Below are 17,269 nucleotides of genomic sequence, written 5' to 3'. Positions count from 1 at the left end.
CACCTTGGAGGGGTTTCGATCACTTGCCAAGGTTTTGGCTTAGCTAGCAGCACCATTTGAGCCCAAAACCCAGGACCTCCATTACCAGAGCAGAACATTCTCCGCCGCACTCCACTCCTCCCCTTCGATAACCGCAAATGAATGAATCAGAAGGGGTTACTGAGAACCTCGTGGCCCAGGCTGGAGTCTCCACAGCCCCTTCCTGCTCTGAATGATGGAAATCCAGAATCCCGGCCTTCAGGATGCTCTTCATGGGAATCTTCCTCCCATCGGCAGCTCCAGCCTGGTGAGGGCATAGGCGCACCTATATTCTGGCTTTTCCGAGGTTGCCACAGGTGGGCCCTGCTTGAACAAACCCCGGATGTGAACGGCCACTGAATGTGTATTCCTAATAGATGGGGGAAAAGCAGCTTTGTGAAATTATGCACAAAATTCCTTTAAATGGCAGAGTTCCCACACCCATCACCCTACTTCCCAAGCATTTAAAATAGAGTCACACATATAAGAGTTTATATGTGTGAACGCAGCTGTATGGAAATTCATTGGCTGCTAATTCACCCACATCAAAGTAGAGGGATCAAACAAGGAAAGTGGGTAGGAAGTGAGGCCTCTGGTTCTGCTGGGTGTGTAAAGACAAACAGGAGAAGGCATAGCTCCTCAGCCCTCTGGCCTGCCCGTCTATGTGACACTAGCCGGAAGGGAGCCGCTGCCTGCCCCTTGCTGGCACTCACTGTGAGCAAGGCAGCGGGCCCTGCCCCACCCAGCCTCTCACCTAGCGGGAGAGATGGGACAAACACCACAACACTTTAACACCAAGCAGCCAGAGACACAAAGCACCCAGTTTCACAGGTGGCAGTAGCCAGGATGGACCCTAGATGTTGGAGGGGACTGTCATAGTTGGAGATAAAGGAGAGAAGGTTTTGTGGGCTCAGGACACTGCCAACAAAAAGCCCGGAACACAGGCAGCCTAGGGTGTATGTAGCATTCCTTCTCTCTCCATCCTGATGACGTGTTCCATAAGGAGAAGAGTTGCCTCTGATGATTCCTGGTGTTCTCATCTGTACCTAACACAAGGTCAGGAACGGGGTGCGTTACTGTTTTGTGAGAACTTCTCAAAAGACAGGACATTCCCCAGGGCACTGGGGCAGGTATGTTGAACGGGAACTGAATTCCTGGTATACTCACACTGTGCCCCTTATTAAGTTACTGGATCTCGGCTGCAAACCCAGCCTTCATTGCCCTGGTCCCTGTGCGGAAGCCAGAGCCTAGAAACGCCGCTGCGCAATGTGATGCTTTGTCAGGAGAGGGCGCCAGAGAGACATCGCAGGAGGAAGGTAGGTCCTCCTCTTTGCTTACTCCCTCCATGCTGCAATGCTTGGCGGGGACATCCGGTGACTCAAAGCTTCTGAGAGTCTCAGGGACACCTCAGGAGCAGCTTCACAACGAGCTGAGGTCCTTTCCAGTGACTTCCTGCTAAGTTCAACGCCAAACCCTAAACAGCTGCCTGGTGAGTTCTGTTGACATCCCATTGGGTAGTTCCCCGCTTGCCAGCCTTGATCGCTTGACCTTGGCCTTAGTAAAGTTTTACATTGCTCAGTGGCTCCAGCCAGACCCTCTTCAGTGAGACCTGAACCTCAGCTTCTGAGGGGCATCGCTCCCCACTTTATTCTTTCCTGTAGTTTTTAGAGTTCTCTTTACCCCTCAGTAGGCATTCTCCTGCCACTAGTTCATAAATGATTCTTTACCGTCCACCTTCCCTGTTGGAATTACCATGTGGTTTCTGTGTCCTGATTAGGCTCTGACTGATAAAACACTCCTGCACATGCCTTCACACTCATCTCCGCGTCGTCTTTGGAGGCGCCCTCCTCCACAGCTCCTTGCTCCTTCCCCAGGTGGATTCCCACCCCCCAAAACCCTGTGAGCACCTCGAGGGACTTCCTCCTCTTGAAAACCCCTTGTATCAACCAGGGTTCAGTCAGGAACACAGGAATGATTCCAAATATTTCGAGCAGGAAGAAATTTGATACAGGGACTTTGGTGCTTAACAGGCTTCCCCTGTTCCTGTCGCTGTGGGGAGGTGACTTGACCTCTCTGAAACTCAGTTACCACCTCTAGAAAGATGGAGATCATAATGGCACCTAACTCATGGGGCGCCTTTGAAAAATTACGTAGAAGAGTCCATGAAAGATTCTCTGAACCCAGCACATGCTTAGTGCTCGAGAAATGTAAGCTCTTATTGGAGTTATGGCAATGACTCTCTAAATGGGCCAGCACACCTGCGCTCAAGGGTCGGAAAGCCACGACACTGGCTCTGGGGCGGCCAGGAAGGGAAGAAGACATTTCAGCAGTGAGACTTCCTTCCCAGACTGAAGTAAAGTCTATCGCAGACTGGGGAGGGAGTCAGAGAAGAGTGGGTGATGTATAGAATGACAACAACCCAGTGGCTTCAGGATCCCTGCCTGTTCTCAGTTATGACGAGTTGTATACCCCAAACGTCCTTCACCTACACTGACCAAAACTCTCTCATCCAGGTTCATTTAAAAATTTTTTAAATCTTTTTTTTTATTTATTTTTTAAGATTTTATCTATTTATTTGACAGACAGAGATCACAAGTAGGCAGAGAGAGAGGAGGAAGCAGGCTCCCTGCCGAGCAGAGAGCCCTATGCAGGGCTTGATCCTGGGGTCCTGGGATCAAGACCTGAGCCGAAGGCAGAGGCTTTAATCCACTGAGCCACCCAGGCGCCCCCATTTTAAAAATTTTAATTGAAAATGTATAGGCACAGGATTTTTTTTCAAAACATCACAGTACAAAACTCTATGCAGTTCGGAATGTCTCCCTCCCACACCAAAGCCCCAATCCCTCAGCTCTCCCACCTCAGAGACAGCCACCATGAACCAATTTACTGTGTATATTTCCAGGCATTTTGTAGGCATACACAAGTATAATGTGTTTTCATCTTTTAATACATATGGGAGCCCTGTTTTTGCTTTTCCACTGAATAATATATCTTGGAGAGCATTCCATACTGGCACTGATGCCTCCCCCCTTATTCATTTTTTTCTCAAGTCTTACCCTTTTTTAAATATGCATAGTATTCTTTTTTAAGATTTTATTTATTTATTTGAGAGAGAGAGAGAGAGAGAGAGAGAATGACTACAGGAGAGAAGCAGGGAGCCCGATGTGGGGCTTGATCTCACGACCCCGGGATCATGACCTGAGCCAAAGGCAGATGCTTAACTGACTGAGCCACGCAGGCACGCCCAAACATGCATAGTATTCTTGCCATAGGTATAGCACTAATTATTTAAGCAGAGCTCTTCTGGTGGAAATTTAACATTTTCCCAGTCTTTTCCTATCATAAACAATGTCATCATAAATATCTATTGTACATATTGACTTCTTTTTTTTCACGACAAAAAAAAATAATCTCATCTCTTAGAGCTGGAGCCCCAACAACTGTCCCTATGATCTAATATAAAAAATGCTGGGGAAGGGGCGCCTGGGTGGCTCAATGGGTTAAAGCCTCTGCCTTCAGCTCAGGTCATGATCTCAGGGTCCTGGGATCGAGCCCCACATCCAGCTCTCTGCTCGGCAGGGAGCCTGCTTTCCCCTCTTTCTCTGCCTGCCTCTCTGCCTACTTGTGATCTCTGTCTCTGTCAAATAAATAAATAAAATCTTAAAAAAAAAAATGCAGGGGAAGGAGACAGGAAACCTACATTCCAGTCCTGTCGCAGCCAGTAATGTCCTTTGCACTCAGACACCAATCTCTTCCCCTCCCTGTGTTAACTCAGGTTCCTTGTTTGTCGGGCAATAATTGTACCTGCTTTAAAATGGCCTCACCAGGGCATTCTGAGAATCAAATGAGACAATGGACGTGAAAGCTTGTGAGTGCTGTGCTAATATCCAAGACTCTCGTCTGGTTATCAGCCAAACCCCAAATTGATTTGTTGCTCTGTGAAAGCGCCCATAAATAACACGGTGCCTGCCACAATCCGTACCCCTTCTAAAGGAAACCTCTGCCCCGCTCCCCCGCCCCACAGCTCCTGCTTGAGGACAACCCGAGGCTGCCTTGTCCCTCCCTGCCTTCCCCCACCTTCCACTTTTCCACCTCGGGGCTGAAGCTGGCTGAGCGTGCTGGGAGCGCCATAGACTTCCCAGTGGCTAGAACGAGGGGTTCTGCCCAGAGAGAGACAAACCGAGTCATTCTGACCCTTGCCTTTGGAAAAGTCTACCAGGAAGTCACAAGTGACTAAGATAGGACAAGCACAGGACAGGAGACGCGGACGGAGGCCATGCAGCCAGGGTCCCGACGGGCCATTCCAAGCTGCAGTTACCAGGAAGCTGAAACTGAGAGGAAGTGGAAACCCCAAATACACAAAAGCTATGACGTAGGGAAAAAGTGGCAGATGCTGGTGAGAAGTGAAAGGACCCAGACGCAGAACCTCCAGAACCTGCATGTTACAGCAGGGATGGAGCAGGTACAGCTCCACAGCTCAGCGGCTGAGCCCAGCATGGAACGGCTCTGGGGAAGCCCAGGCCTCCAAGTCCCTTTTGGGCTCCCAGGTGGTCCCATCTCCTCTGCTCCCTCATGTAGCTTTACTATAACCTGCCTTTGCCTGGGCCCGGTGGCAGAGGGGAGACCCTCTTCATGCTGCCAGGAGTCCCAAATCAACCAAGGCTCATGAGACCCACGTCCGCAGCTTCCTGCAGAGTTCCCTGAAGGGTGTGTGTGTGTGTGTGAGGATCTTACTTTGGGGCAGGAGAAATGAGAGTCCTAGACTCCATTTTGCTTTGGAATATGCGGCTCTGCTAAATGAATGAAGGCAGTTTCGTGGAGGTTGGCCTCCTGAGAAAAGGTCAGGGTGGAGAGGGGCCAAGAGCAGAAGTGGAGAGGAAAATGGCTAAGAACGAGCAGGTGAGATGACGCTCATGCAAATGCTTCCTCTCACCCGACTTCCACCTACCCTCCATGGTACCTCTTCCACCAAACCCTTCCCAGCTGCTTCAGCCATCTCGATACGGGTGTTCTCAACTACAGTGACTGACTACATTGCCTTACAGGTCCCAATACTTCATCATCCTGCCCTGTAGCCGTACCATTCACCCTACGGCTTTCTAGTTCTTTCCACTAAAAAAGCAGAACACATTTCTCCCCTTCCCTTGACTTTGGGTTTGGCTCCATGGTCACCTTATATTATTGGCCAAAGCCAACAGTATAAGACGGAAATGATGGTGTACCAATTCCAAGGACTCTCGTGCTTTTTCCGTTACCATGAAGAGAGCATGCCTGGGTTAACCCACTGTTCTGAAGAAGAGGATGAGGCACATGTGGAACGAAGTTGCTTTGGACAACCCTCCTAGTTGAGCCCAGCCTACATCAGCCAACTCTCAGATGCCTGAACTAAATAAATGTTAATTTTTTGTACCACTGACATTCTATGGTTGGTTGACAGATAACTGATAACAACTACCCAGAGCACATATTATGCTTTTTAGTACTTTGTGGTTTTTAATGACAATGCATTTTTGGTCATACATCATTGTTTCTTTGGGTAGGTCCCTCCTCGTTAACATCAGACTTAGAAATAAATAAATAAATAAATAAATAAATAAATACAGGATCTCCACTTAAATTTGAATTTCTGGAAAACAGGGAATAATTTTTTTTTACTATAAGGGCATCCCATGCAATTTTTAGAACACATTTATACAAAAAAAATTATTTACTTGGCATCCAAATTTAACTGGGCATCCTGTGTTTATCTAGCAATCCTACTTCCAGTGCTTGAGGCTGTCTCAGCATCTTACCCAGGAACTCTGATCCAGTTCCCCTGGTAATCGTCATAATGCTGGGAGACAAAAGCCATGGTTGTCAAATTGTAAGATTTGTAAGATGGTAGATTGTAAGCACTTTCTCTTCTCCAGTGACAGACCCACCCCTTACGATGATTGTGACAATGGTGATGATTTACTTAGCCTCTGTCTAGGCAGGTAGCAGGCAAATACACGACCTGGTTTTCATATCCAGGCTTCATAGTGCAGCCAAATGGTAAATCTCACCCCCATGTATCAATGAGGACACTGAGCCCCGGGCAGGTAAAATCACTTTCCCTTGGCCACACAGCTAGTGAGCGTAGTAAAGCTAAAATTCACATGCAGCCTTCTCTCCTTCCAGAATGCGATTTTGTCTCCAACTCCTGAAAAGGTGTTCTGTCATTTTCATGAAAGAAGATGGCAACATATACACCCCAGCCTCCCAGTTTCTGTGTTGGTCCCTCTCAGACCATTCCGTGAATAAGGGGAGTTGTATTAGCGTGAGAGGGTTTCCACAACAAAGTACACAGCACCACAGAATGGGAGTCTTAAACAACAGATATGTGTCTTCTCACATGTGTCTCCAGTCTGGAGGCTGGATGTCTAACATCAAGGTGTCAGGGGGGCTGGTTCCTTCCAAAAGCACTGAAGGAAGGGTCCGTTCCAGCCCTGCCGTAGTAATTTTGTCTCAATCTGACTGGGCTCATGGGGTGCCCAAATTACTTCTCGGTGTGTATGTGAGGGTATTTCTGGAGAGATGAGCATTTGATTTGGTGGGCTGAGTAAAGCAGGTGTCCCCACCCATTGTAGATGGGCGTATCTAGTCCTTTGAGGGCCTGAGTAGAATAAAACCATGGGAGAGGGGTGCCTGGGTGGCTCAGTCAGTTAAGCATCAGACTCTTGATTTCAGCTCAGGTCATGATCTCAGGGTCCTGGGATGGAGCCCCCCATTGGGTTCTGCACTCAGCATGGAGTCTGCCTGAGGATTCTCTCTCTCTCTGCCCCCCCGCTGTTTGCTCTCTCCAATAAATAAATCAGTCCTTTTTAAAATTTTTAAACGGGGCACCTGGGTGGTTCAGCTGGTTGAGCATCTGATTCTTGATTTCAGCTCAGGTCATGATCTCGCAGTCACGGGATCGAGCCTGAGTCGGGCTCAGCACTCAGTGTGGGGTCTGTTTCAGATTCTTTCTCCTTCTCCTCTCCTTCCCCCTCTGCCCCTTTCACTCCTACTTGGTTCTCTCTGCCTAACTGCTTGAGCTGAGCTATCAGTCTTCTCCTGGCCAGGGACTGGGACTTACACCCGCAGCTCTCCTCCTTATTAGACCTTTGGATTAGAACTGCAATTTACACCATGAGCTTTCCTGGGAATCCCACTCACAGACAGAAGTGGCAGAATCATGCCACTTCTGCTCAGCCTCTACAATCACAGGAGCCAATTTCATATATAAAAATATAAATATATATATTTATTTATTGTTTTTATATTCAAATATATTTGTATTTTTATTTAAGATATTTATAAATATTTAAATATATTTATTTTCAAATATATTCAATATATATTCAAATATATATTCAAAACAATATATATATAGATAGATAGATAGATTCTCTGGAGAGCACTGATACATGCCTCTCTCCTTGTAGATGATCGTTTTCCCCCTTACATTCAGTCCATCTTCCTTCTGTGCAGGTCCGTGCCCAAATTTCCTCTTCTTACAAGCATATCAGTCATACTGGGTTAGAACCTACCCTAATGACCTCATTTTAACTGAATCACTTCTAGAAAGGCCCTCGCTCTAAATAAGGTCACATTCTAAGGCACTGGGGATTAGGGCTTCAACATAGGAACTTGGGGGGAGACACGATTTAGCCTCCAACAGGGTTTGTGGAGCTAACTGAACTCATCCTGATGCAGTCTGCCTTTAAAATAGGGACCCAATGGAGATTTCAGATGCCGGAACTCTGGATTTCAAGTAGTGGAATTCTAGTGTCCAAAGGAGTCCCTATCGGTGGCAAAGGCCCATTGTGCAGTTCCTAATAATGGGCCTCAAAGGTGTGTCACAGCCTCCACCAAAGGGGCCCTAGCAACTAGTAGAATGTGGGTTATTATGAGGACAGGGGATTGTGATGGTGGCCCGACTGTAGAATCTGGTGAAACCAAATGTTAGTACCTTCAAAGATGTCCTTTGGCCCCAGCTGGCAGCACTGTGGTTTTCTGGATGGCAGCAGAGGACAGAGAAATGATGGAAGCCCGGGGAGCAGGAGAAAGCTGCCCAACCTTCCCCAAGGCGGCGCCTGATGATCCCATGTCTGAAGGGAAATCAAGGGCTTCTTTGGTAAGGGGCAGGGGGGGATACCTTGTTTCACTGCCCCCGCCTGTCCCTACGTGGGGAGAAGGGTGTCATGGGGACACGTGATAGGAGCTGAGTGCTGGGAGATCCCAGAGAGCTACTAAAAAGAGCAAGTCACATGTACCCCATCCCCACAACTGGCCCCCAGCTGTCACCAGGGACCAGGTAGCCCTTAATAACATTGTGAAATCATCTGAGGCTGGCTTTGGTCTCTCCCACCTACCTCCCCATTCAGGGCCCTGTCCTCCCTCTGCAAATACGACCTGGCTCCTCCACAGCCCTTGTGTTGGTCCCCTACACTGGGTTTCTGACTATCTCAAAGTTAGACAGAGTGGGGGTGGGAAATATACCAGGAAGACAGACTTCTGCCTCAACTCCTCCAGCCTCCCCTTGCAACTTGAGGGCACCCTTCCCTCATGTCAGGGTGCCCTCCCCTTCCCTGTGACGCTCAGGGCCTGCTAACTCCAGGTGAGTGCACCTCTGGCTAGAGCTCAGCCTAGATCCTTACAGGTCACAGCCCTCTTCCACACGACCGTCCAGTCCGTGGTGGCCGGCAGGCTGCGGAGGTGCCTAGGGTGGGGCAGGGGCAGCCCCAGGCGCTCTCCTCAGTGTCCCCTGAATCTCCCGTTCACTGCTCCAGGAGGCAGAGTCCCCGAAGCCAGACTCTTCCCACGACCACCTGGAGGAGATGGAAGCTTGCGAGGACGGAGGCTGCCCAGGGCCACCCAAGTCAGGGTCCTCCAAGGCTGGCTCCACCACCAAGGGCCAGGCGGGCGACGGGCCTGAACTCGGGGAGCTGCCCCCGGCTCCAGCCGCCCCGGAGACCCCGGGGACCGAGCACAACACCGAGATGGAGCTGGAGAAGGTGCGCATGGAGTTTGAGCTCACGCGGCTCAAGTACGTGCACGAGGAGAACGAGCGCCAGCGGCAGCACGAGGAGGTGATGGAGCAGCTGCAGCAGCAAGTGACGCCCCGCCTGGTAGGTGACCGAAAAGTAGAGGGCGCTGGCGAGAGGCACGCGGGCTCCGCCCCGAGCTGGGGGAACCCCTCCCTGGCCTGCAGGGGGAGCCCACTGAGCAGCTTCAGGCCAGCATCCCGCCCTGATCTAGCTTAGCGTCCCCACAAAGCTAGATCAACCCTTGAAGGAGAGCTGACCCTGGGAGGGGCCTCGGAACCCCAGTCCACCCGCCTGCCCACAGCTTTCCTTCTCCGGGAAAAGTCTTCACCGCTTCCTCTGCGACTGGCTTTCCAGCATTCTCTAGTTCTCTCTACATCTCGTTTAAGAGATGGGAGATGGACAGCAGTCAGCCCAGGGATTTGGATAAAACCATCATCTCCCGGGGTCAGAGGCGCATTTGTTCCGTGGGATTGCTCTGCCTTGTTGCCAACTAAAACGGAGGCATCTCCAGCCAGGAGTGGACCCCTCTCCCCTAATGTGTATTAAATGCGGGGATAAGAAAGCCTACTTTCGGTCACATGGGATGGGAAGGGCTTATTAGGACTGTGAGGCCAGGGCCACTCTAAGTCCTAAATAGCCTAAAGATGCCATTGTTGAAAGCATATTGCCTGGGTTCTAAAATCAGCCCTGGGTAAAAACTCTGGCTGTACTGTGCATAAACCGCGTGATATTGCGCAAGAGATTAATCCTCCTTGAGCCTAGATTTGCGCATCTAGAAAGTAGTCCCCACCGCATAGGGTCGCAGCGAGGAGTGAAGGAGAGCATACATGCGAGGCACTTTGCGCTGAGCCTGGCACATTAGGTAAGCACTCAATAAATGTTAGCTATTACCATTTTTATGTACTCATGCAATTCACTTCTTGACCCAAATGCAACAACTTACATTCATCACTTTTCAATTTTATTGGGATGTAATGTATTAGCTATGCTTCCCAGCTCTGAGTCACACTCACTTCTGAGAAACTTGCCTTCTGTCTTTATCCAAGTCATTGCTATAATTGTTGAGGAGGATATGACCTAAAGTAAATACCACTAAAAGATCTCCCTACAGGTTAGCAATGTTCCATTAATCAGCACCCTGGGGTTACATTTTATCCAGCTCACATTTCTCTACCTTGTCCAAAAAACTATCTTGAGACACACTGGCAGATGGTTTCCCAGAATTAAGATATTGTACTACCTATAGCATTTCCCTAATTGACTGGTCCTTTTTTTTTTTTTTTTTTTTTATAAAAGGAGATTGGTTTTTGTTTTATTTTTTTTCAATTAACCCATGCTGGGTTTTAACAATTTTTTTTTTTTTCTTGCTCACACAATACCTGCTTAATTATATACTGAATGGTTTTGCTGAGCCAAGTCAAGCTTACTGAACTGGGATCTCCAGAATCCATCCGTTTTTTCCCCTCCTTTTAAAAATCTAGAAAATATTTGCTTGTCTCTAAGATTCTGGCACATTTCCTGAGATTTTTTTTTTTTTTCCTCTCTAGTAAGTTCCATTTCCAAGCTTGGGGTTTTGTTCTCAGTATCATGGGGTAAAATGTGTCAGGAGTGGGAGCCTGAAATACTTAACACACCTGAGGTTAAGATATTGTGCCTTTGCTCTCTGCCTCCTTCTAACCATATTTGTTTTCCCTTTTTTAGTTTGAAAATCTTACTCTCACTGGATGAGCTGGAAACCCTTGGTGTATAGTCTTATCTGCTGTCTGTCTTCTGCTCAAAAGACAGACCACTGAAAATGTGGTGAAAAGTCTAAAAGGTCACACAAATGCATGTTGGTTGTCAAAATCATAATTCTCACCCATGAGCATTTCAGGCTGAAAACGCATGCTGACTGCTTTCGTGGGCAGAAGCCCATGGACCCAGAGCTGCAGTGGGTGGGCAGACCACCCACGCAGCACCCCCTCCTGCTAGAATCCTGGGTTTCTTCCTCTGGTCTTCTTGCCTTGGTATTCACTTTAGAAATGTTATCACCGGAGTCATTTTCTGCCCTCTCGGGTTTATTGATTTGCCCTCACATTTTCTATAGTTGTCCAAACAACGGTGTGTCCACAACCCTGGTCTTTGGTAATGGTTTACAAAGCTGTTTAATGTTTTGTGCATTTACTGGCAGGTGATGTTTAAGCCCCCTACCACTTTCTCTTTTTCTAGATGAATGGGTGGGGAGATTTCATTGTACTGGAAACTACCTCTGTGAGTATGTTTCTCACTAGGTTAGGGTAACCCGGTCCCAGCCATCTGCCTGCTTACAAAAGGCATGGCGTGATTTTAAAAGATATTTTAGAGAATAAACCATGGGTGATGCCTTCTTAACCACAGATCAAAATAGTTTTGTCAGCTTTCGCTATACTTATATGTTGATGCTTTCTACAGTTAAAATGCAGGCTTGTTGGACCTCAATTGCATAGATTTCAGAAATGAGCAATACTCAGGTAGAATCAGCCAGACAACTCGAGCTGCTTTCCCCAGGTTCGATACTGTGGAATATCGGAAGTCCTATCACCTGTCTCTGACCACCTGTCCACCAGGGAGACCCAGCCTCAGGCCAGTAGGCCACAGACTAAACCTTGAGACATGTGCCAGGACAAGAACAGTCAGAAACAGGCACTTGTGCCCTTTCATTGAGCCACTGTGCAGAGAACAAGGCTGAGTGTCAGGGCAAGCCATCCAGAGAACATTCCAGAGAACAGGTATGCAGATCTGGGGATCTCAGAGTCAGAGACAGTCTGCACGCTTGTGACTGGAGACAGCAGAGAACTCAGAGAAAGGACGTTGTCGCCTGGTGCCTGACTCAGGAGGGATGAGGGCAGACTGAAGAAGTGAAGACCTAGGAGGTCCTTCTACGTGCCCGTGACCTTGCTAGGGATGCTTCCGTTCTTGGCCCACTCTTCCTCCTGTAGTCTGTGAGGGGGACATGGTGACCCTTCCCTCAGGTGAGGAAGACGGCTTGCCTGAGATCATATTCTGGAAGGGACGGAAGCAGGACTGACACCAGACCTGCCTGGTTGCCAAGCAGCGTGGTTTGGCCAGCGGCGCTCTCTTCTTTCCCCCACAGTTCTCGGGAGGCCTCCAGGACCTCCTGCTCCCCCAGAACCAGTTTGCCATGTTCCTGTACTGCTTCATCTTTATACACATAATCTATGTCACCAAGGAGATGATCTTCTTTCTCTTCTCCAAGCACTACCTGTTCTGCATTGCGGCCATTTTGCTCTGTTTGATTAAAACTTTATGGTCCTACTTCTAGGTGCTTCTGCTCCCTCCATCACTGGGAACCCCCATGCTAGCGGGTTACTAGGACACGATCCAAGTTAGCCCCTGGCCTGCCTCGATCCTCCTTCCCTCACACAAGCATCCCTCCAGTCAGAGCTTGCTGTTAGGAAAGGCTCTGCTATCAACCATTTACACTTTAGTGTGAAGAACCGTGTTTAGGCCTTATACAAAGCCTGAGTTCTCAGTGTGGATGAAGATGCTTTGGGCCCTGAGGGGAGGATCTCAGAAGTGACCAATCTAGGGAGGTATTTAGAGGGTGAAGGAGCTTGGGGTTTCTAGAATCACAGAAATCATACTACGACCAGGTTGGTTTGGGATCTACCACATCTCCTCATTTGTACAGATCTTCTCTGAGGTGTGGGGTGCTGTGGTAGGCTTGGGGGTAAGCCCCCCAAAGAAGTGCACATCCCAAAAGCCCAGAACCTGTGATGTTTTGCTATATAACCTTACATAGCAAAAGAGACTTGGAGAGGTGATTAAATTAAAGACCTTACAGAGGAAATGAGCCTGGATTATTCTACAGGCCCAATGGTCATCCCAAGGCTTTTCACAAGAGGTAGGCAGGAGGGTGACAGTAGGAGAAGGAAGGGGATGTGGCCACGGAAGCAGAAGCTGGGATGAGCCAAGTAGAGCAGGTAGCCTTTAGGGAAGGCACAGAAATGAATGTTCTCCTAGAGCCTCCAGAAAGAATGTAGCTCCGGCCAAGCCATTTTAGACATGTGACCACCAGAACTGTAAGAGAATAAATCTGAGCTGCTTTAAGCCACTAAGTGTGTAGTACTGTGTTACGGCAGTAACTGGAGACTCGTGCAGGAGCCAAGCCTCCCCAGACTCTTCCCAGCTCTGCAAACATGTCAGGATAGCAGCACCAGGCCATGGACAAGAGTCCACTTAGCACTGGGCCTGAGCAGCTGGGAGCCTGCCCTCAAGACAGTTCAAAGAGAGCTGCTGAAGCTCCAGGGAGCCCAGGAAAGGCCTTTCAGGGTCTGATGGGCAAAGGTTATCCCTACCATGGAGCAGAGCACACCTGCTCCCAGAGGTGTTGGGGAAGGAGGGCTCAAACACCTGACTGGGACCAGAGCAAGACGGCAGGGCTGTGTTAATGGAAAGTAGGAAGGAAAAATAAAAACAAAAAGCAAAAACGGGCCACACAGTCCAACCCTCAAATCCCAAATGCATGCACATACGTGCACACACGTACACACACACAAAGACGCATAGCAAATAAACAGTTGTCCAGAGCAGAGATGGACACAACCCTCCAGCCCCAAAGAAACAGGCAGCAGCAATGAAAAGGAACAGACTTTGAATACCAGAGGGTTCAGAGCAGGCACAAAATGAAGTGTCTGATAGGTATGTAACGAGGAGTTCAACTCCCCCATGGCCCACGTCCCGACCCCTCCTCTCACACACACACCCCTGCTAGCAGGTCCTCAGCCACTCTGACCCCGTCGGCCCAGGAAGGAGGACTGGAACCTGCCGCCTGCACAGGAGGCCCTGGGGATAAGGCAGCACACAGAATGAGGGTGGAGGCAGTAGTATAATCAGGCAAGTCTATAATGACCCTTCCTTTTCTAGGGCATAGAGGTGGGCCTTAAGAGGGACAAAAGAGGGCGCCTGGGTGGCTCAGTGGGTTAAGCTGCTGCCTTCGGCTCAGGTCATGATCTCAGGGTCCTGGGATCGAGTCCCGCATCGGGCTCTCTGCTCAGCAGGGAGCCTGCTTCCCTTCCTCTCTCTCTGACTGCCTCTCTGCCTACTTGTGATCTCTGTCTGTCAAATAAATAAATAAAATCTTTAAAAAAAAAAAAAAAAGAGGGACAAAAGAATAAGCTTCTGTTTGGGCTCTGCGAGGGAGACTCCGTGAAAACACATGAAAAGATCGGCCTGAGGTTCAGGGTCAGTACACACTAGCCTGCCATGGAAGTCATGGTGACTTCTCATTTTCCACCCAATTCAACACGTCCACCCCCATTTATAGCTGCACGTGACCGATATTTACCTGAAAGCAACAAAGCTGTCATTTCTCATGAAACTTTGAATGATAGTTTTTGTCACGGTTCAATTCTCATAGTCATTGTATTTGACCCAGGATCCTGGGGTGGGATTGAGGTTAAAGGAGGAGGAAATCAGGACATCGAAAAGATTAGGGCCCCGGGATTTGACTTGTTATAGCAGAAGGATTCGGGAGTTTGTAAAAAATACCACGTGCTATAAAACCATTTAGTTCATTGCCCTGTTGAACTGGACTAAGATCCGTGCATTTTCCTTGTAAATCTTCAAAGAAAGACTTAACTCCCTTGAACAGTTAAGCAGCATCACATCCTTAACAATGGGCATGAAATCTCCCTCCTAGTTCTCCTCCTGTGACCAAAGACTGACACCAGTAGCCTAAGGTATGCCCTCTGGGCAAATGAGGACAGTTCATGGTCACTCCCTAAACCTGGCAGAATTCTCCTGGTTCAAATTCAGAGCAGAAAATCAGAAGGGAGAGAGACCATGGTGGGGAGAATTACACAGGATAGGAAGAAGGCACAGGCAAGGATTACCAAGCAGATAACAAGACAACATCTAACTTCTTGAGCACCTTCAACGTGCCAGGTACTTTGCTAAATATTTATGGAGACAACCTTCGCCAAAATCCTAGGAGGAAGGCATGCATATGATCTCCAGGTCACAGATGAGGTTCCCGAAGCTCAGAGAGGTTAAATGACTTACCCAAGACCATCGTGGATCTTAAGTCTGACTCCCAAACACACGATCTTGCTACACAACTGTGCTCCCAAGACCCAGCCTTGAAGGATTTTGCAGCCTTGCTGGCGGGATGAAGTTAACGTACATGAAAATGTAAAGACACTGTCAGCATACAGACCTCAGTGATGAAGGAAATCAAAGAAGGAGAGGTCCCTGGAGCCTGCCCAGGGTGAGAGGAAGACTTTTCAAAAGAGCAACCCACAAGAGCAGGTAAGCCTGGGACAAGTGGAAAGAAGGAGAGGAAACTCACATAAACTTAAGATCAGGGTGGGAGTGTGTACAGAGGATGGAGGAAAACGAGAAGGATCGTCCCTGCTCCAATAAATGGTGTAAAGGGTACTGTGCCTGGAAAATTGATATGGGAACAAATTTTATAGTCTTGAATGTTGGTCTGAGGAATATGAAATTAATCCCTTGGGAAATGGAATCCCTGAAGATCACAGAGTGAGTAACTCCCTCCCAAAAAAGGGAAAAAATATCTCCTTTATGGTAACCTTGTTCTTGCCTTGACCTCCTCTTTCCATTTTCAATATGGGAACATTCTAAGGTCCTGAGTGTGAGGACTGCATTCAGTGATAAAAGAAACCCAACCTCAGTGGCTTAACCAGATAGAGGCTTATGCTTCTCACATACTAAGAAGACCCAATTAAGGCAGTACGTGACTGGTGAAACAGCTCTAGGAAATCAGAGAAGACCCAGGCTGCTTTTTGCTCCACCTTCTTAGCACTCAGCTTTTATTCTCCTCACACACGGCCTTTAGCCTCATGGTCTTAAAATGGCTGCTGTAGCTCCAAGTATCAAATCCACAACTCCAGGTCAGAAAAGAGAGGGAAAAGAAGGGGCTGCTTTTAAAAGCTTTCTAGGGGCACCTGGGTGGCTCAGTGGGTTAAAGCCTCTGCTTTTGGCTCAGGTCGTGATCCCAGGGTCCTGGGATCGAGCCCCACATCTAGCTCTCTGCTCAGCGGGGAGCCTGCTTCCCCCACCCCAGACCCTGCCTGCCTCTCTGCCTACTTGTGATCTGTCAAATAAATAAATCTTAAAAAAAAAAAAAATCTTAAAACAAAACAAAATAAAAGCATTCTAGAAACATCTCATTGGTCAGATTGGGTCAGGGAGGGGGTCTGCTCCTAGCTGCAGGGCATCTGAGGTGGTAAGTTTTTCACCTGGGCGCTGTTGCAGCCTTGAACAAAATTAGGATTTTGACAGTGTGGGGAGAGGGAGGTATGGATATTGAATAAGCAAATAACTATGTCTACCATGGGTAGACTAAGACCTAGCTTGCATTCCCCCAGCCCTGCGCCAGTCTTGGTGGGGGTAAGACACGGGTTGGGGCACAGGTGTAGCCAATCCAGGCCTAACCCACTATGGCACTACTGCCCTTAGGCTTCATTTACCACATCAGGAAGGCAGTGGTTTTCTCTGGACACGTGGCTGGAACAGCTCTGCCTTCATCCTGACCTCTGCCTGAGGCCCCAGGATCTTACACATCTGGACAGCAGCCCAGCCTGGGACCTGGGGACTACAAGGGTATGCCCCCTCTGTGCCCAGTGCCTTCAGCAAAGCTGCAAGGGGCAAGTTTGCTCCTAGAGTCCCTCCCCATCCTGAGTCCCAGAGTCCACAGAAGGGAGCCCAGTGCCCCCCCCATCCCCATCTCTCTGGTCAGCCCACGCACCAAGCTGCTAAAGATTGAGGGTGTAACCCGTTACACAGATCCATTCAGATTTTTAGGCCCAACAAGCAACACTAGCAGTAAAGTTTCAGGCAGGCTTTGGGAGGAAAAGATGGAAGGATCTTTCTTTCTTGCTCCCCAGATGGAATCACGCAGGTTGTAACCCCCAAGCCTGAGGATACTACTAGAGTCCTAGAGACTGCTGGGATCTGCAGGTGGGAAGAGGGGACAGGCTTCATTCCAAAGGTCACTTCTCAGCCTTGTCAGTTTCTAATCCCACCTTAGCAGGTGGCTGCCGACAAGTTAAGGTTTCCAGGCTTCATTTGGATGACCTGTAAATTATCTAAATTCTAACTCAGTGGTGGGAAAAAAGGGACAAAAGCCTAGGGACTGACTTCAGAAATTCTAATTTAATTGATCTGATCTGTGGTTCAGTAGCTTCCAAAGTCCCTGA

The 17,269-nt window shown here is 48.6% G+C and overlaps 1 protein-coding gene across 1 annotated transcript; it reads left to right on the top strand.

The window, feature by feature from the left end:
* Positions 1–8,016: 8,016 nt before the first annotated feature.
* LOC111155831 (transmembrane protein 247) lies at positions 8,017–12,369 on the top strand. Its single transcript, XM_022516247.1, has 3 exons — positions 8,017–8,155; positions 8,811–9,149; positions 12,181–12,369. Exons 1-3 carry the CDS (start codon positions 8,039–8,041, stop codon positions 12,367–12,369), a joined length of 645 nt encoding a protein of 214 aa, XP_022371955.1. The 5' UTR covers positions 8,017–8,038.
* Positions 12,370–17,269: the final 4,900 nt, after the last annotated feature.

The sequence above is a fragment of the Enhydra lutris genome, unplaced genomic scaffold (genome assembly GCF_002288905.1).
Source record: "Enhydra lutris kenyoni isolate GAN:26980312 unplaced genomic scaffold, ASM228890v2 scaffoldscaffold44, whole genome shotgun sequence".
Classification (NCBI taxonomy): Eukaryota; Metazoa; Chordata; class Mammalia; order Carnivora; family Mustelidae; genus Enhydra; species Enhydra lutris.
The sequence above is the reverse complement of the archived record's forward strand: the minus strand, read 5'-3'. Positions and strand labels throughout refer to the sequence as shown.